Source organism: Eurosta solidaginis, chromosome 4, assembly GCF_040869045.1.
Source record: "Eurosta solidaginis isolate ZX-2024a chromosome 4, ASM4086904v1, whole genome shotgun sequence".
Taxonomy (NCBI): domain Eukaryota; kingdom Metazoa; phylum Arthropoda; class Insecta; order Diptera; family Tephritidae; genus Eurosta; species Eurosta solidaginis.
Window position 1 is genome coordinate 148,054,191 of NC_090322.1, and position 20,862 is coordinate 148,075,052.

A 20,862-nucleotide genomic window follows, 5' to 3' on the forward strand; every position below is an offset into this window, starting at 1 on the left:
TAAATTCTGCCTGAAAGACGCTGCAGTAATCTGGCAGCCTGTATGATCTACTTATTTCTGGATCGATACAGCAAACTGCGGAGCCGAGGCTTTCTCTTTCGAAGCTCAGGCACTGAACCATATGTCATATTAGTTTACAATAAAACGAGCGATATAGCCGATCCAATTTGGTAAGGCCGGATGAACTTCAATCGAGTTGGAACAGTCCATGATTGCTCGTTTCGAGACATTGTTGAAAGCTCCGGCACTGTCCATGAAAACACCTAGGGCATATTCCTGGTGTTCCAGAGCTTTCTCTATATTCCAATATGCAATGCAATATCAACTGACTTGCCTTTGCTGTAAGAATGTTGTGTTTAAGAGAATAATTCCTCATTCATATAATCGTTGCATCTGTCATTTGAAAAGTTTTTATTGCCCATTCAATTTTGGTATTTATCACTAATCCTCGCTCGGTATTAGGAGTTACATAACTCTTCTGCGTCATCTCCTGATAGGAAGCGTGTTTTAAGTAGTGCCTCTTCACTCCAAGAAGACTCAACTTTTTACTCCACCACGATGGCTTTGCTTTCCCCTTGAGCTTTCGCAAAGGACAAGTTCTGTTGTACGCAATTGTCGGGGCCTTTGATAAATTGTTGCACTCCTCCAACTCCCGTTATATGTATGGTCTGAGAAGGATGGCCTGTCAAGGACCTTCCATTCATATCCTGGTCAGAGCTCAATGTGATATCAAGCACGAATCCACCTCTTGATATTCTAATAAACCGACTCAATCACGATCTTACATCTTGAAGCCTAGGATCGAGGTAAAAAGATAGGGTGTATCGGAAAGATGCATGGGCAGCTGCCAAGTACCAATCCATTCGCTATGTAAATCTATAATTATTTACCAATCTCGGATCCAGGTTTGTCATACATTCAATACGGCGCTCGTTTGTGGGACTATAATTTGAGGGAAGGTACCTGGAAACCGCAATGAATCAAGGTCTGAGAAAAGTGAGAATAATAGGCATAGCAGGAACTGCAAGGTACCGATCTCTGCTATGCTACGTATGACAACCTTATTTGTTTACATATGTCAGGATGCGCTTTTATTGTCGCTTTCCAATATGAAGTGACTGCTGTCATAACAGCACGGAACTGCGAGGTCACACAGCTTATACTAAATTATGTAACGCGAAGTGTAAATCAATGGATGATGAAACACGGTCTCAAGCTAGCAACAGCGAGAGACCTTTTTTGCTCTCCAAGAGACGAATTATAATTATCCTAATTATCTACATAGTACTTCAGCAGTTTAAGGCACGAGGCAGACGGGCTAGTACCGCAGCGTACCAGATTCATATACCGAGTTCAACTTCTATTTGAACCAAATTTTCTGGACTCGGCTACTACTTCAAATATCTAAACAAAATGGACAAGGTGAAAGTTCCCAACTGCCTACTCAATGCACAACAATGATGAGAGTTCAAAAAGCTACAGGAAAATCATATACAGATAGCGTATTTCCTCAAAATGCTTACGGAGTTGTTTTCTTAAGCCCATGGGAGATGTGTTCTGTTCAATTAGATGTCTATTGGGATGCCCGGGCTTTTGGGTATTCAACAGAAACTGTTTGTTTAGCATTTCCTTTCCAACCCTAATCGGGAGTACTCTTGACTCATTCTGTAGGTGGTGTTCTGGAGACATATAAGAAGACAGCCCGTTGTGGTTCTGATAGCGGTGTTTTGGCATGCCTGTGTTTTCTTCCAGTGAGTAACCATATCGGGGATACGTAGTGTGCAATCGGCCGGCCAATTGCTTTGTAAGTGGTAATGAGCGTTTCTTTGTCTTTACCCCAAGTGCTGCCGGCGAAAGATTCGAGGATTTTATTACGCCTCTAGATTTTAGATACAATTGAGGTTGCATGCTTGCCAAAATGCAGATCCTGATCGAAGGTCACATCCAGTATTTTTTGGGTGTAGCACTGTAGATAGCGTAATACCATCGACGTGGATGATCAAGGAGATACATAGCTGTTTCGATATTTAGAAGTTAAACAATAGCGGGGATAGGACACCACCCTGTGGTGCCCCTTGTTTAATTCTTCTGGGTTTAGATGTTGCGTTCCTGAATTGCACCGATGCTTGCCGACCAGACAAATAATTTGCGGTCCACCTTTGGAAACTTGGAGGAAGGGAGGCGGTGAAGTGCCATGGTTGACTGTATCAAAAGCTTTTGATAGGTCTAGCGCAACGAGTACTGTTTTGTGGTGAGGTTTTTGATTAAATCCGCAATTTACCTGCATGTTAATGGTAAACCGCATTTACGGAGCACAATTCTGTGCCTGAAGTGATACTAAATATGATTCTAAAAAAATATTATTGACCCAATATACCTCCAGGGACGCCTAACGGCATCTCTAAGTTATTTACATGAATTTTTACTGAAAAGTATTTCATGGAAGGGGCCGCCGTGGTGTGATGGTAGCGTGCTCCACCTACCACACCGAAGATGCTGGCACTCCCAGTGTATTTCTGCCATGAAAAGCTTCTCAGTGAAAACTCATCTGCCTTGCAGATGCTTTTCGGAGTCGGCGTAAAACATGTAGGTCCATTCCCAGCAATTTGTAGAAAAAATTGGAAGAGAATATCGTCCTAACATCTCTTCGGAGGTTACAATGGCCCATTGGTGGCCTAAGTAGTGAGCTGTTACCATAGTGTTCAGCTCAGCCCTTGCAACCTAACCTACCGCGCCTTGCGCCGTCTTGTTCACAGCAGTCCAAAAATCTATTTGTCCGCACATTCGTGCAGCTAAATTCCTTATGGAAGGCTCCTCTCCAAAAACTCTGTGTACAGAGAGTCTTTCGCCGTAAAAGCGAGGGCAGTGAAACATTACATGTTCTGCGCTTTCCAATTCGGAGGGACAGTGTGGACAGAAAGGATCCTCCTCTATCCCACGCTTAGTTAGATATTCCTTGAAGCCGCCGTGCCCGCTCAATATATGTGTGAGGTGGTAATTTAGATCACCGTGTTTTCACTCGTACCATTCCGCTGTATTCCGAACTAGCATGAAGGTCCAGCGGCCTTTTCTCGATTCTTCATACCGTTCTTGCCACCTAACTAATGTTCGTGACCTTGCGCTTTTCTTAGTATATTCAGATGGTCGGCTGATTCCAATGCGATTTCCTGGATAAAACATGGATGGCGTCGTCGGACACCAAATTACTAAACATACTGTAACGAATTTATTGAAATTCCGCCTATTTGCAACCTTCTGCTTACGTTCGTATCGCTAAACTGTTGAATAAAACAATCCAATACTCGGTATTACAAAATGGTCTTTATTAGATTACTTTGAAAGTACTTCGCAATTTAACTTCACTTCGCAACTGATAGCGTGCTTAAATCAAACTGATTGCAGATTACTCAGCCTTAAGCGCCAAATACACGACACGAACATTTCCACGAACTTTCCCGTTATGTCATGTTTCTGCGATCTTTTCTGTCGTGTATGGTGGTGTTTGCCAGTTCGCGAAAATGTTCGCCAAAAATCAAAATATTTTAATTTTTGGCGAACATTTGCGCGAACTGTTCGTGCGTGTATGGCGAAATAGCACATAATCGTAGTAATTTCTGAACGGAACAGATGTGCGCGGAAAAGTAGAATGGACAATAAAAAATTTCTGAGTGAATTTATTGAAGTGTATAAATCTTTGCCATCATTGCGGCAAGTAAAAAGCAAAGATTATTGTAATAGAATTAAAAAGAATAATGATTATGCGACATTAATCGAAAAATTAAAAGAAGTAGATCCTGATGCCACAAAGGATACAGTTATAAAAAAAATAAGTAGTTTGCGGGCGCAATACCGACGTGAATCAAAAAAAGAGAGATAGTTTGTAAAAGTTGGTCAAATGTTGCCTTGCTCATACGAACGTAATTTTTAAAATCATTTTGTGACGTGAATTCCAGTTCTTTAATAAGCTCACTTTGTCCAAGAACTACTCGTTTTTTAAACCATTCTTTGCACCAAATTCTTTTTTTGCGATCTTCTCTCTTTTTTTTACGCTTAATTGCCACAGCGAGCAATATTGCTGCAGCACAATTGTTGTCCGTATCCATCGCTGTCTGAAAGAGAACTAATCTTCGGCCAAAAGTTCGTATGGTGTATGGCCAAAGCTACGAACAACATTGCGGAATGTTCGTGTCGTGTATTTGGCGCTACTTTTATACTCTGTGCCCAAATGTCTAGACGTTTCTTCTGCTAGAATTGTCCACTTGGTTACCAGCTATACGCTACCAGCTATAAACTACAGATACACGTTTCTAGCCTCTCATATAGCCATATGCGCGTGTATATGTGAGTAATATTTCCACCGATGACTACATCTGTATGTGAATTATCACTTCGTTGCCTTGTATGTATGTGGGTAAATGATGATTAATGTGTTTATGTAGCTTGCTTAATGTTTCTGTTGTTGTGCTTTTATTTAATAACCTTAGAGATGGTAATATTCGTCACAATACATTGGATCCTTTCATAAAACACAACTGTTGAGTGATAAGTTGCTGAATTCTGTATTCACTGAAAGCGCCTATATATTCACTACACACAACCTAGAGATCCCATAGGTAACTGCGAAAAAATGCTGTTCAGACAACACTGGATTGAATGTCCCGGCAAAAACAGGCCAAATTGTGCTTTTCCTCGCAGCAATCAGAGTATCAGCCAAACTAATTAATCTAAGCAGAGAGAGTGTACGAACTCTCACTGGGTACTATACGGCATACTAGTTCTACGCATCACCTTAGCAAGTTAAATCTATCCGATACAGGAATTTTCGCTTTTGTGAGCTGGAGAATGAAGAGCCGATTTAAATTTTCTACGTTGCTTTGTCAAGGCAGAGCCTCTCCCATCTAGATGGCGCGACTCTTAACAACTTTGTAGTATGGAGTTAAAAGCCTGAAGATGTACTTAAATATATTAAAAGACTTCATTTGCAGTGATAGGCTGAAAGGTCAAGCAAAACAGATATAAATAAATGTCACAGTGCATCGAGGCCTAATAATAATATAAATAAAATTTGTTCTTAATATGGTAATAGTCTAGTTGAGGGGTCGACTGCTAATACGCTACCAAAAATATCGAGAGAGGTGCCAATCGACGCGTCTTAACATCAGTTTAAATAATCTAAAAATTTTAACTCGTTCAAAAGATATTAACGAAAAACCCAAAAATGACCCGCGGGTGCCTCCGAAACCGGGGGCGGTATCCATAGTATTTTTCTGCAGAACACCTTTCTGCGTTGGCGGCCTTCGGCAACCTCTCAACAAATATACTAGGGCCGTTCCATTGGTTTATCGAGCTCCGGCTCTGGCTCAAATATCATTGGAACGATCTGGATCAACTTTATGAGAACTGGCAGCGTTAATATAAAACATCTGTTTTGTTGAAAATAAGAAGAAACGTACACAAAATTTTAAGATACTGATAGAATTATTAACATTTAAATAGTTTCGCACGTAAGCATTATTTTCCTTACATCATCTTCAAGTTGTTTACTCTTTCAGTGTTTTTGCTTTTAAATATGGCGAATTCTTTTATGTATACACAAATGTACACATATTTAGTTCGGTGCTACAATGGCTCAACTATATGGTTGGCTCATCTCACCAGCTGATTTTATTTTTTTCATTTCACTGCAGTAGGGATTGTCAGAAGGAGATGCAAACTTAAAATGAAACCAACGAATTTACAACATTTTCTTACTACATACAAATGCTGCTAAGTTTTATGTTTTCATTCCATTCCATTCGTCTAACAGCAACACTCTGATTTTGGCAATGTGAACAAATGTATGTTGTTGCTGTAGAGATGAACCAACCATATAGTTGAGCCATGATTGCTACCAACTCAAAAGTGGTTAGCTGTCAAAAAATCTACTACAGAAAACGAAACGAACAGAACTGTTATACGGATCAGAAATTGAACCAGATAAATATCAGGATCACAACGTTGTTGTTGCATTTGCATGTTAAATTTCTATCCGTATCTCGCTCAAGTCTCCATGGAACGTAACTAATGTGTCAACAAAAATCTCTATCCGTATCTGGTTCACATGTCATTGGTACCCGCGGATTGTGTTCGCCGCACAATGTAAACGCAGCGCAATTATTCATCGCCGCACATCGTTACACAGGGCTATGCATGTCGGAACGTGACGTTACTGTATTGTATAGTGAAAAATATAATTACTTGCAATTTTTTCTGCATAAAGTTGTGTTTAACCAATTTCAACTTCGCGTTACATTGCTGATTGTTATCCAACTGATAAGATTTTAAATAGAAATTAAGTTTGTAAACAAATATGGATGATGAACAATTGGTAAAAATGGTGGAGCGCAATGAGCTTCTTTATAACAAAAATAACAGGGATTATAAATGTGTCGAAAAAAAGGAGGCTGCTTGGAAAAGGATAGCTAAAGAACTCGGAGTAAGCGGTAAGTTAAATTACTGAGCAGCTGGACATATTTGGCAGCTGCATGTTCTCAAATACAACATGGATTTATATTCATGGCTTCAAACACCTGCTAATCTTTTGTAGATGAGGATTGTATACGACGTTGGTCGGTTTTACGAGATCGATATTCAAAAGAAAGCCGTAGAATGGCTGCACTTGCTAGTAATGGAATGACAACAACAAGATTTTGGCCACTATTCAATGAGTTGGATTTTTTAAAGTCGCACATTGTCCACCGAAGGTATGTTTGTACGCATTTTGGTGTCAACAGACGCGTATTGGCTTCGACAACAATAATCTGTCCGGAGATATTTGCAGTTGAAGTTGGGGTAACGTTTTACAAGACGGTGCACCACCTAATTTTTATCGGAAATTATCAAAGGGGGTATCAAAAGACGCGTCTTGACCTCCCGTTTTTAGAATCCAGAAGCGAAAATTTTTATTTCTGTCAAAAGATATAAGCAAAAACTCGTTTCTAATTTTCATGTGGTTGCTGTTGTTTGTCAGATTTGTTGTACACACACACACACTAATGCAGAAAGGTGTTCTGCGCGCATTTAGTTTTGATCCCCAAACCGGTGTCGGACCCACCCACGTTAATTTTTTATAAGCGCGGCCGAAGGCCGCCAACGCAGAGAGGTGTTCTATGCAAAAATACTATGGATCGGTCCCCATATTTCGGACCCTTTCGGGGTCATTTTATGGTTTTTTGTGAATAACTTTCGACAGAAATAAATTTAAATTAAATAATTTTAGATTTCCGCTTTCGGATTCTTAAAACGGAGGTCGAGACGCGTCTTTTGATACCACCTTTGGTGCACCGCCTTGTAAAACGTTACCGAAGTTGGCTATTTGCATGTGGTTGTTGTAATGTTGTGTACTGAAAAAAATTGATTGTGCGTACAAAGGGATTTTGCACGGTTCTAATTTTGATCCCACCCCATTGGTGGACCGGCCAGGATAGTCTTTTAAAAGCGCGGCCGAAGGCCGCCTACGCAAAGGGGTGTTCTGCACAAAAATATTATGAATCCCACCGTCAGTTTCGGAGGGACCCAGGGTAATTTTTCGGTAAAATCTTTTGAACGAGCTAAAATTTTTATTTTCCGCCTTCGGATTATTAATACTTGTCAAGATACGTCGTTTCATACCTCACCCGCGCGTTTTAGCAGTCGGCCCCTGTTCTACTCTATTTCCGGCATTTTAAAGGGTTGGGTAAGTGTTGGTGCTGTAATGACAAAAACGCTGCAAACATTTTGCGAAGCGCAGCAACAGTAGTAATTGAATTTAGTAAAAGTTTATAGCAGCGGCCACCGGTGAATACGCGTATAAAAATATTGGGAGAGGTGTCAAAAGACGCGTTTTCAAAATATATTCACAAAAAACGAAAAACGCCTCCGAAACTGGGGATAGCATTTTTTGCGCAGAACATCTTCTCGCATTGGCGGCCTTCGGCTTCTAAAACATTAAATCCGTCCAAAAACCCTTTAGTACAAATTTTTTTCCTGTGTAGAAAAAATGCGTCCAACCACATGGAAATTACCAGCCTCAACTGCAAATATCTCCGGACAGAGTTAAAATTTTTCGGAGTACCGAGTGAATTTTTTAGGCTAGATCGAACACATTGGCCAGTAAGGCCCTCACATAGGCTGAATGTGTTTATACCAAAAGTATATTCGACGGCCAAACTGAGACGTCGGACCTCTATGCCAGGAATTGCCCAGTAAATCCTGTACTCAAAGAACAATACCCAAAACTAGCATAAGAGGTACCCACTCGCGAAAAACGCGAGTCACTCTAGCTCAACTTTGATCTGGATACTGTAACAGGTTAAAGACTTACCTATCCAGAATCAACTCCGACATACAAAACCCATCCCTTTAACTGTATTGTGGAACCAACTAACACACCTCTCATTATGGTCCACCCCTGTTAAAACAGCAAGTTTCCTTGGTCTCCCGTTAGAGGACATTGAGACCATTTGTCCTCGGTCGCACCTATTGGATGGGGCGAAGCACTGCTACAATAACAGAGAATTCAGAGCGTTCCGAGAATTCAGAGCCGTAATAAAATCCTCAAAATCCTAAAATCCTCAAATCCCTTGCTGCAGTACCTGGGGAAAAGATAAAGAAACGCTCATGACCACATACAAAGCAATTAGCCAGCCGATTACGTGCTACGCGTCACCCATATGGTCGCCAAGCCTAAAAACTACCTACTGGAAGAAACTACAGGCCTGCCAAAATACTGCTCTCAGAATCGCCACGGGCTGTCTTCTTATGTCCCCAGAACACCATCTGCATAATGAGGCGAGAATACTCCCCATCAGGGAGAGAAATGAGATGCTGACCAAACAGTTTCTGTTGAATACCCAGAAACCTGGGCATCCCAACAGACATCTGATTGACGAACCAGCACCACCTAGGGGCCTAAGGAGTCATCTCCGTAAGCATTTTGAGGAAATACGGCACCTGAGAACCCAGCCGTATGAAGCGAAAAAACACAAGCAGGTCCTTGGTGAACTCCATAGACAGGCGTCGGACCTTTATGTCGGGAATTGACCGGTGAATCCAGTACTTGAAGAAAAATATCCAGAACTCGCGGAAGAGGAACGCATACTCCCCAGGGAAACGCGTGTCACTCTTGCTCAACTTCGTTCTGGATACTGTAACAGGTTAAACTCTTACCTATCCAGAATCAACCCCGACATACAAAATGTATGCCCCGCTTGCAATGTGTCCCCACATGACACCAACCATCTCTTTAATTGTAATGTGGAACCAACGCCTCTAACACCCCTTTCCTTATGGTCCACCCCTGTTGAAACGGCAAGTTTCCTTGGACTCCCGTTAGAGGATATTGATAACAATTTGTGATCGGTCGCGGCTGGGGCGAGCATTGCTACAACAACAAAAACAATAACAACCAAACTGAAAACATCTATCATCAACAACTATTTATAACCCAGAAAATTATCTGTGGTCATGCCAAATTTCCCGAAATAGCCGGCCTGGTATCTTGAGATGCTAGGAAACAACTCGGTAGATATTGAAATCTTATTCTAATTCTTCTTTGCTGGATTTATTTTTTGTGAATGATCCCCTGAAATTGCTCCACTACGATCAATTGTCGGCATCTTGCTTTTCAAAACACGATCTAATATTTCTTAGTTACAACTTCCAAACGTCACACATACAATGTTCCTTTACATATCGTGATTTTAGAAGAATAGATTACAGTTCCCTTAATGCAGCGGTGGAGTCGGTTGAGTGGAGCTTGATTCGTACACTGACATCGGTCGATGATCAGGCATCATTCCTACAGAACCATATCATTCGGCTTTTCGACAACTATGTGCCAGTGAAACTCAAAGCTGCTACACACAATAATACCCCTTGGTTTAGTGCCAATCTAAAACACTTAATTCACCAGCGTAACCTTGCTTACTCACGATGGAAAAGATACAAAACCCTGGAGGCTCACAACTGCTTCAAAACAGCTAGGATCGCTGCAAACAAAGCCATTAGGTCAGCTAAGCAGAAATTTTATAATAACAAGTTTAGTGCTGCTTTGAGTTCGAAGGAAACCTGGAAGTCGATTAAACATATTGGTATCGGAAAATCCAAATGTGATATTTCTGTCCTCCCTGATGTAGACATTAATGAGATAAATATAAATTTTGTAAATCTGCCAATCTCAACTGACAATATATGTGCTGATAATTATTGTATTCGCGCCAATGTTGATCTTGGTCCTCTTGAGTTTGCTAGTGTCGATGAGTGTGATGTCGTTCAAGCCATTCTTTCAGTAAAGTCTAATGCTATGGGGTTCGATGGTATATGTCCGAAATTTTTAAAAATAATTCTTCCTAAAATCCTTCCTCACTTAACCTACTTGGTTAACTCTGTGCTGACGTCCTGTGTATTTCCCAAATTTTGGAAAGTTGCTAAGGTAATCCCAATCCCCAAGCAAAACAAGGAGTATAGGCCTATAGCTATTCTGCCTTTCCTTTCCAAGGTCGTCGAACGAATTTTGCACTGCCAGATAAATACTTATGTGCAGAATAATAACCTTCTCACAGATTCCCAGTCTGGATTCAGGTCAAATCGTAGCTGTAAAACGGCGCTCCTATCGGTGATAGAGGATATTCGAGAACAAGTTGACAAAAATTTTACTGCTTTCCTGACTCTTCTCGACCATTCAAAAGCGTTTGACTCGGTCGACCACACCGTTCTCTGCAAGAAGCTGGACAACCTATTTAATTTCTCCAACTGTGCAACAGCCCTAATCAGATCGTATTTGGCCGACCGAACTCAGGCAGTAAGTGTTGGTAGCAGAAAGTCTGACTTCGTCAGTGTTTTAAGAGGAGTCCCACAAGGCTCAATCCTTGGTCCCCTGTTATTTGTTTTGTATATAAACGATTTGCCTGGTGTTCTCAAGTATTGTAATATTCACATTTATGCTGACGACGTACAATTGTATATGTGCTGTCCTAGTGATCGTACCAGTTCATGTATTAATAACTTAAATTACGATTTGTGTCAAATTGGTACGTGGGCTTCTATGAACGGCTTATGTCTTAACCCTAAGAAGTCGAAATGTATAGTCATTCATAGAAGGTCACTAGATAAAAGTGGAATGGAAAATTTAATTTTAGACAACACTATTATAGAATACGTTGACACGGCAAAAAATCTAGGTATAGTTTTTAACAAAACCCTGACATGGAAAGATCACATCTTCCGCACAGTGGGGAAAAGTGTATGGGATGCTTCGTACACTTTGGCTTACACAATATTTTACTCCGTTACATATTCGTCTACTAATAGCAAAAGCGTACTTAATACCTACGCTCCTTTATGGTTGTGAGGTTTACTCCAATTGTGACTATGTATGTAAGAGGAAACTTAATGTTGTGTATAACAACATTGCTAGATACGTCTATGGGTTGAAAAGACTTGACCACGTCTCTCAACATGCTTACAGGTTGCTAAACATTGCTTTCGATAACCTTATTAAACTTAAAACGCTCACTACGCTACATAAATTAATATTTCATTTTCATTTTCATTTCATTTATTTATTACGGCAAAAAAGCCTAATTCATAAATTAAATTATATTACAATTTACTATCTTATTGCTAAGGTTTTACAATATTCATAAAGTTTTGCTTTAAAAGCCCCGATTTCATTACAACTTTTTATATCTATAGGCAGTTCATTGAAACTTTTTAGACCTTTATAAAAAATATTTTGCTGATCTATTTCAGTTCTGAATAAAGGCAGTTTGAAATTGTGTTTATTCCTTGTATTAATGTTATGTGTTTGCTTAACTAATACTACGTTTTTACTTAGATATTCAGGTACATTTTCACTTTTAATATTAAATATAAACTTCATAGCGTGAAAAAAAATCTTTTGCTTTACACTTAACCAGTTCAAACTTCTCAGCATATCAGCCGTACGAGTATCTCTAGGTTTTTTAAGAATAAATCTCATACATCTGTTTTGCACCTTTTGAAGTTTATCTATTTCTTTGTCTGACACAATGAATAGAATAGATGGGCAGTTTACAAAGTGCGGTTCTATAATGGACTTATATATAATTATTTTGTACTTTTTTTGAATATATTTGGATGTTCTCTGCATAACCCCAATTTTTTTCGCAACTTTCTGGACTGTGTAGTTTATATGTTCTTCAAACTTGAGTTTGTTATCAATTATAATTCCCAATATTTTATACTGTCAACTTTTTGTATGCTTTCATCATTTATTTTTAAACCAATTATATCCTCATTAACGTTCCTCCTTGTTATTATCATAAATTTCGTTTTATTTATATTAAGTTTCAGTCTATTTCCGCACAACCATTTATACAGGTTATTCAGTTCATGTTGTATTTTAGAAAGTGCAGAATTAATATTATTCTCACTAATCATTATTAATGCATCATCAGCGAATAGTTTGATTTCACAACCTTCAATAGTGTTAACTATATCATTAATATAAATTAAGAACAGTATCGGTGCCAAAACTGAGCCTTGTGGTAACCCTATGGGTACTTCCAATTCATCAGACATCACGGTATTTATAACCGTTTTCTGTCTCCTCTGCTTCAAATAGCTGCGAAACCAGTCAAGTTCTATACCAGTTATACCAATACGTTCCATTTTTTTGATTAAGATCTCCCTATCCACTGTTTCAAAAGCTCGTTTGAGGTCTAGGAAGACTGAAACAACCACTTTTTTTTTATTTAACTCTTCTTTCCAGTCATGTATCACCAAATTAAGAGCTGTCTCACATGAATGTTTCTTTCTAAAGCCTGACTGCTGGTGGGCTAGTATATTATTATCTTCAAGGTATTTCGTTAACTGGTTCTTAACATAAGCTTCAAGTATTTTACAATCACTAGGCAGGGTGTTTATGGGTCTAAGTTCTTCAGGTTTTACTGTCTTTTTAACTTTTTCCACTGGTATCACCGCTGACGTTTTCCACTTTTCTGGTACAAGACCCTCTTCTAGGCTGTTATTGATTATTTGTGCGTAGAAATATCCTGTATACGATATACAATCTTTAAGTACTCCATCAGATATAAGTTTTCTGCCGCCTATTTTATATTTGAACTCTTTCAGAATATTAATAACTTCATCTGTTGTTATTTTGGCAAACTTTAATCTAGAATTGACTTGTACATCACTTAGTGCTATACGGCAAGGTTCTATGATGTTATTAATTTCTATTACGCTATTTATAAAGAACCTATTTAGACCATTTGCCAGCTCAGTTTCATTTTCTACCATCATACCATCTATTATCGCCTTTTTAATCCCTTCGTTATCTCTCGTTAAGCAAACCGCTTGCTTAAGATGTTTCCACATTTCTCTGGCGTTATTTTCATTCATTTCGACTTTATTTTCCATATATTTAACTTTCTTTATTTTTACTAGCTTTTTGTAGATACGATTTATATTTTTATATTCGTTCCAATCACCTGTTTGTATCGCAAGCTTATAATTATTATATTTGCATTTATTCATTTGCGCCAGTTCTCTGTCGTACCATTTATTCATAAGCTTGATATGAACTTCTTTTTCATACGTTAAACTTTCCATAGCTTGCATTATTATGTTGTTCACTAATTCGACTTTCTCATCAATTAGTAGGTTTTCATTTATGTTGAAGTTACATGATCTCAGGATGCTTATTAAGATTTCACTATTATATTTATCCCAAGCTGTGATTTTCTTGGTCATTCTCATCTGGTATGATTTAGACGTTTTAATATTGAACATTATTGTTTCGTGATCTGAAATTTTGTATGCAGGCAAATTATTGCACTGTATTTCATCTGAATTTGAATATAATAAATCAATTTTAGATGCACTTGCATCTGTAATTCGAGTATTAAATTCTACTTTTTGGGTCATACCCATCACAGAAAATATCTCATTCAATTTTGTACTATATGTTGATATGTAGTTCATGTTTATATTAAAATCCCCGATTAGTATATTACATTTACTTCTTTAAAATTTATCGATTAATATTTCATTTAGGTACTCGATAAACGCTGCATCACTTGTGCTTGGTGAATGATACAGAACCCCTATTTGCCACTTTTTATCGACCTTTTTCAATTTTATTATAATGCACCATAAGTTCATATTGACACTAGCATTATAAATTACATTTATCTCCACTGTCCTATGAACATACACTAGTACTCCTCCTGTATGCCTGCTGTGCGAGTCGCATCTAACCATATTATACGATGCTATTTCTAATTCGCTGTCTTCAACATCTTTCGTTGTACACGTTTCCGAACATAATATGACACTTGGTGTATGTACTTCAGCCAACACTTCCAGTTCACATTTGTTTGATACTATGCTGTTAATATTCAAGTATATGCACTTAAGTTCATTGTGTCTAGTCTGCAGTCTTTCTTTGTATCGAATTTTCTTCAGCGGTATCTCATTGAATTGTGGCGGGCTTATCAGTGCGTCAGGTGTTCGCTGCTAGTATCCTAGCCTTTGTTTTTTTGCATTCAAGTGCTTTAGGTAGACTGGGCACTGTCTGCTATTGCACGAGTGATTGACATCTAGTCCTAGATTTAACTTCTCATTTGCCTTTATGCAGTTTATACACTTGTTTGCTGGTTGTTCATTACATTCAATGGTCTTATGCTTACCCAAGCATTTGGTACAAACTTCCTCGTTTTTGCATTCAGTCGCCTTGTGATTGTATCCTCTACATTTGAAACACGTTGTCACATCAACGCCATCGTAAACTTTGCACCTTTCCCATCCTACGTTGAGCTTATCCAATTTTAAAGCATTAGTAAACATTTCCTCGTCCACCTCCAATATTGCGTTGTAATAGTTTTTGTTGCTAGTTTTAACATTATATTGCTTAATAATTTTTATTTCACCCTGTTCTAGGCATTTGTTTTGCTTTCTTAGACACTCGATCAGGTCATCTCTATTCTTTTCAAACTGCATGCCTGTTATAAATAATTTTGGTTTATAGTCACGTGGTATCTTTATTTCATATTCATCACTTATTTTTTTATCCATAATTTGTTTAATCTTATTTCTTTCATCTTCATTAATACTATCGATCACCATAATACCATTATGGCCCGCTTTAATGTCTGTTATCTTTAGCTCGTTAGGGTTAATTTTATTATTTAGATCTTGCCTTGTTCTTTCACTAGTTTGTTTTGCCTTCGGTTTAACAATAATAGGAGCCCGTTTCTTAAGCTCTGGAACGGCCCTAGCTGTGTTTTTATTTTCACCCGTTCTTAGAATATTTGCATATGTTTGTTGTGGTATCCCATCGTTCTTCTCCTTTACTATTGTTTTTATTTCACTACAAAATTTCTCATTCTCCCTCCCCACTACTTCAGCTTGATTTTTTATTTTCTCTGCTATCTCCCACACTTTCTTAATTTCAGCTGCATTTTTAATATACATTTCTTGATGCATTTTTAAGGTCGCCAAACGTTCATTGTATTTTCCTCCATTGTTTTCATTAACGCCCGCATCTCTTTTTGGTTGGTTTTTAAAGCTTCTTCAAATTCGTTTTTGTATTCTTTTAAATAGCCACTGTTCCTATTAACACTCTCTTGCATGTCTCGCAATACCAGATCAATATTATGTATGTATGTAATACACTCTTCGCAAATAAAATTCACCATTGGATGTGTTCCTTTTACAGTAGCTTTATAGCTATCCAAGCCGGAACATTTTGCTGCCGAGTGGTATACTTTCGCACACACACCCACACATCTAATTCCCGTCTCCCCGCGAATTGCAAGTTTGCACTTGTCACACTTATTTTCGCTTTCAGACATATTGCCTTTGCTATCGTTTTCACTATGCCGTTTTCGTTTTGTGTTAATTTGTAATTATATATGCATATGTATGCGTTTCTATTCGCTAGACTTGAGTCACTTTCTCACCGGTATAAAATTATTAAATATTTATATGGTATTTCACTAGGTTTTGAATCGTTATTGATATTAGATTTTGTTAAATTAAAAGTGAACTGATCTTCTTACAGAGTCTCTATCTCACATATTTGTCACTTTTAATAATTATTCAAAGGGTTTCACCATTTTTGCAAACAAAATTCAACGAGCGATCTTAAACACGTCCTTTCCTCTCGACTTCTCGCAGTATATATGAAGGAACCTGACTGTCTGTATCGGAGGCTAAATTTTCTCCAGTCGTCTAGATCTGTTCTCCTTACCCACTTCAGACATCGTATGCTAATATCTGATCGCCAGTTCTTCATTAATTCCATACGTCTTTGGAACTCGCTCCCTTCTAGACTTAGGCTTATAAGCAATGCTCTGCTCTTCAATAAAGAATTAACAAGTTTCTATAATAACCTAGACAATTAAAATACTGATTCCTTCTAAGCAAATGTACTCTACTATTCGTTTATTTTATTTATTTACTATTTATTAAATATATTATTTATTGTAACCTTTTCTTAGCCATAGTCATTAGCTTTAAGTTTCAAGTTTAAATTGTTCCTATTTTATGCCTTTTACCGACTAGCACTGTAAAATAATGTTTGTCAAATTGTTGTGCTGGGATGAATTGCCTAATAAATACAAATACAAATATATATATAGATCTTACTGGAGTTCCCGCTCCTATCGGTAACCACTCAATGCAACAAAAAGCAAATTTTACTGCTTTAACCCTTTCTAATAAAAGTTATTTGAGCCAATTTTTAGTTGTCTTGAAATTATAGGCCGAAAAGCGCCAATAACCACAAAGTTATTTGATTTAATATTTAAAAATTTTTTTTTATTGCACTGTAGGGGCCGCATCGTATTCCGAGTGAGAGATGAGCTAATAGAAAATACTTCTCAATCATTTGTTAGCGAAAATGATGACAATGAGCAACATTATGAATATGTTACCGATAATATCCAATTAAAAGATTCAACAGGGCCAATGTCCGATCAAGAAGAAGAAATAATACAAGATATTGAAGCTATTGAACAGTCTGATAGCCCATCTTACTCGCAATACACCCGATTCAATCCGTTAAAATTGCAGGAGCAACCTAAAGTTTTGTATAAAACAGCTCCGAGCTCTACAAATCGACAAAGAAATAATAGAAAACGACATTATGAATCTGATACTGAAAGTGCAAGTGAGCTTATCAGTGCTTTGGAGAGTTTTAAGAAATGGTGTGGTACAACAAGAAGTAGTCATCGAAATCCAGCCGTGCATGGATTTGGGCAGATGATTGTCGAAACTCTATGTGGAATGAGCGAGCGTAAACAAGCAATAGCTATGCAAAAAGTTACAGAAATCATAATGACTTTGAAGGTGGAGCCAGACTGTGTGTAAGGCTTCTGGTAGTTTTAGGTGTAACGTACTTTTAGGCGCAAAATGTGTCGACAGGCTAAAGTTGACCAAGGTAAGAACCAATTTTATTATTTAAAAGTTCAGTTAGTTATTTTTAACAATTACACTTTAGAAAAATAAAAATGCATTTATGCATTTTGGATAACGCATACATATATACAATGCGAGTCTTAAACTATGACTACAATCAAATTAAATGCTTATGCTGAGCAGGGTGCTACATCACACTGCTACAACAACAACAACAACAGCATTCTAAGGTCCAGAGTACTTTTGTGGACTCACAAAAGCACACACTAGGGAAACTATAAGTAAATTCGAAACAAACAATCCATACGTCACTGGATTGACTCCCCAGTGGAAGGGAACTAAATTAATTTAAACTCATACATTTTTTTTAATCAAAAAATATATTTTCAAACTTACATGCGTTTTGAACCGTCTTACAAATATACGATTTTATTAATGACTTCGCTGAATTTTAATGCCAATAAATTTCCGCAATTACAATTTTCTCATTAACTAAATAAATATTAAATTTAAATTACCAATGAAAGATAAAACAAGGTCTTAAATTTGAAGTTAACTTGGATAATCTAAAATTTCCCAAATAAAAATTCAATTTTCTCTGAGTTCACTTGTTACACTTTACTGCCTTTTTTCTATGCAGGGCAGATTAAACGATTAGGATATAAATGCTCTATTCACATATATATAGTCCCTTGTACATTTTATATCCTTACCACTGGCAACAAAATCTACTAGGTAATAGTAAAGAAGACAATTGAAATAAATTCAAAACTATAAAACAAGGTCACCTTACAACGCATGCAACATCTTAAGTCTTATAAGTACACCTAGTATCTGTAGTGATCAGGTTTGAATGGACCAGCCTGTGGCACACCCAAATACTTGGACTGATCATCAGTCAATTTTGTCAACTTCACACCCAATTTCTCCAAATGTAGACTAGCTACCTCTTCATCCAGAATTTTCGGCAACATATGTACACCCACAGTATATTTATCAGCCTTGGTCCACAGCTCGATTTGTGCAAGCACTTGATTACTGAATGAATTGGACATAACAAAACTTGGATGACCATGCGCGCAACCCAAATTTACCAAACGTCCTTCGGCCAACAAAATAACGTGACGACCATTTGCCAATGTATAACGATCAACTTGAGGTTTAACATTAATCTTATCTTTAGCATTAGCATTCAACCAGGCTACATCAATTTCACAATCGAAATGACCAATATTACATACAATTGCATCGTCGGGCATATGTTGAAAATGAGCGCCAGTAATGATGTCCTTGCAACCGGTGGTGGTAACAAAAATAGTTGCTTCTTTGCATGCTTCTTCCATAGTTGTAACTTCATAGCCTTCCATAGCAGCTTGCAGCGCAATAATTGGATCAATTTCGGTGATAATAACACGACCACCAAAACCACGTAAAGCCTGTGCGCAACCCTTGCCTACATCACCATAGCCGGCGACACAGCATACTTTACCAGCAATCATTACATCTGTAGCGCGTTTAATACCATCGATCAACGATTCACGGCAACCATATAAATTATCAAATTTACTCTGTAAATAAAAATAAGTTTAGCGACTAAGCTTTTCTCTTCATTAAAAAAAGTCAAAGTAAACGAATTTTTGACGCCGAATGTTTATAACTTTAGAAGACTACGATCTGTAACCGATAAGTATTTTCCGTCAATACTCCTTTAGAAGAGTACCAAATGTTGTGTAATATCAAGAGCCCAGACTACAATGAAGGATAGATAATTAAGACCTTACTTAATTGCCACCTCGATGCCTTACATCTCTGCCCCCTTTGTAGCAGCGCTCTTGACATCTCATGCGCAGGACACAATACGTGCAGAACAGCTTATTCCTGCAGCTCGCACTTACTACATCTACTGTAGGCATTGTCCAGTTAGTATGCCTATGGTGAGCCTTAGGAGATTTAATCATCTTGTGAGTCTAACGTCGTAGGATTTGCACATGATCTTGTAAGTTTTGCAGCACCTCGCTAATGCCCACGTCTTTCCTTATTGATGAATTAAATGCAGCGCCTGTCTAATATATATTGACGCGACCGTAAGTATAAATAAAAATTGCTTAAAACCGTTCATGCGAATCGGAATGTTTTACAAAGACCCAGCGGTTTGAGAGGCTTAGGCATGCCTGTCGTAAAAGGCGCAAACATCCAGTGAGGTAAAGGCTCTAGGTAAAGAAAAAATCGTTTTCGAGGCATTCGGGTTAGCACCATAAGATGCTATTGGAAGGTGCGGTTGGAACAAAACAAACATCCTGTGTCTCGATCCCTCTTATCCTACGAAACAATGACAATCTAATGGCTTGTTATTTCTATTACGAACCTTTGTTACAGAATCGTTGACATTAATGGCAGGTACACCAAGGCGACCATCCTTCATCATTTTATACAAATTGTGTACACCGGTTGTGGTTTCTTCACTCAAACCTTTAATATTTTTTAGATATTGTGGAAATTTTTCATGAACCAAATTGGTCAAATCGCCACCATCGTCAAGAATTAAATTTAGAGGCTTTCCGTCTGGGAAAACCAGCGTTTGTTCAATGCACCTAAGAGTTGGACGAAGAGATATAATATTTTATTATTAATTTATACGCAGTTGTATTTGTTTCGGTTACCATGAGTACTCTTCATCAGTCTCACCCTTCCAGGCATAAACTGGAATACCGGTTTTAGCAATAGCAGCTGCGGCATTATCCTGGGTACTGAATATATTACAGCTTGACCATTGAACCTTAAAACGAGAAATAATACAAATATTTAAACACTCAAGAATAAAATAGAAAAAGCATCATGATAGCAGTAGGAAACAATGCTGTTATAATCTCAACATCTATTTTGAACTATTGGCCACCAAAAAATAAAATGCTTGGCAATGCCAATCGATTAGCCATGATCTGCATAATAGATGAGCACTATGTAATGTATATGTATTTCCAGTACGCACGTAATCTAATAATATTGATAAGCTAATTTGACCCCGTCGACCCCGGCCAACCTTCGAACATTTTTTGTGATCATTTTTGACTTACTTCTGCTCCCAACTCGACGAGCGTTTCTATTAATACCGCAGTTTGTACAGTCATATGTAAACATCCTGCAATACGTGCACCCTTCAGCACCTTCTGCGGTCCATACTTTTGACGAATGACCATGAGACCAGGCATCTCATTTTCTGCAATAATGATAGCTTTACGTCCCCATTCTGCAAGGCTGATATCGGCTAAAAAGGGAAAAGGATTATTTGTTTATTTAACATTAGGATAATATGAAATTATAATTCACAATCTACTAGAAAAAGTAGGCAGCTCCAGCTGATTTTACCGGTGCGTACTTAACCTAGATTAACTAGCCTGTACTCACCAACTTTATATTGCGGCTTCATTTTTGAGTACGTAT

The 20,862-nt window shown here is 37.9% G+C and overlaps 2 protein-coding genes across 2 annotated transcripts in view; one reads left to right on the forward strand and one right to left on the reverse strand.

The window, feature by feature from the left end:
* Positions 1–6,168: 6,168 nt before the first annotated feature.
* LOC137250471 (uncharacterized) lies at positions 6,169–17,443 on the forward strand. The gene is made up of 3 exons (XM_067783350.1): positions 6,169–6,482; positions 6,587–6,743; positions 16,836–17,443. Exons 1-3 carry the CDS (start codon positions 6,350–6,352, stop codon positions 17,371–17,373), a joined length of 828 nt encoding a protein of 275 aa, XP_067639451.1. The 5' UTR covers positions 6,169–6,349; the 3' UTR covers positions 17,374–17,443.
* The window catches only part of Ahcy (adenosylhomocysteinase), a 3,683-nt gene continuing 250 nt past the window's right edge, over positions 17,430–20,862 (reverse strand). The window contains exons 2-6 of the mRNA XM_067783349.1: positions 20,827–20,862; positions 20,496–20,686; positions 20,082–20,197; positions 19,787–20,012; positions 17,430–18,989 (exon numbers count right to left, since the gene is read on the reverse strand). Coding sequence (XP_067639450.1) covers positions 18,249–18,989; positions 19,787–20,012; positions 20,082–20,197; positions 20,496–20,686; positions 20,827–20,848 — 1,296 coding nt within the window. The 5' untranslated portion in view covers positions 20,849–20,862 and the 3' untranslated portion in view covers positions 17,430–18,248. The remainder of the gene's footprint in view (positions 18,990–19,786; positions 20,013–20,081; positions 20,198–20,495; positions 20,687–20,826) is intronic.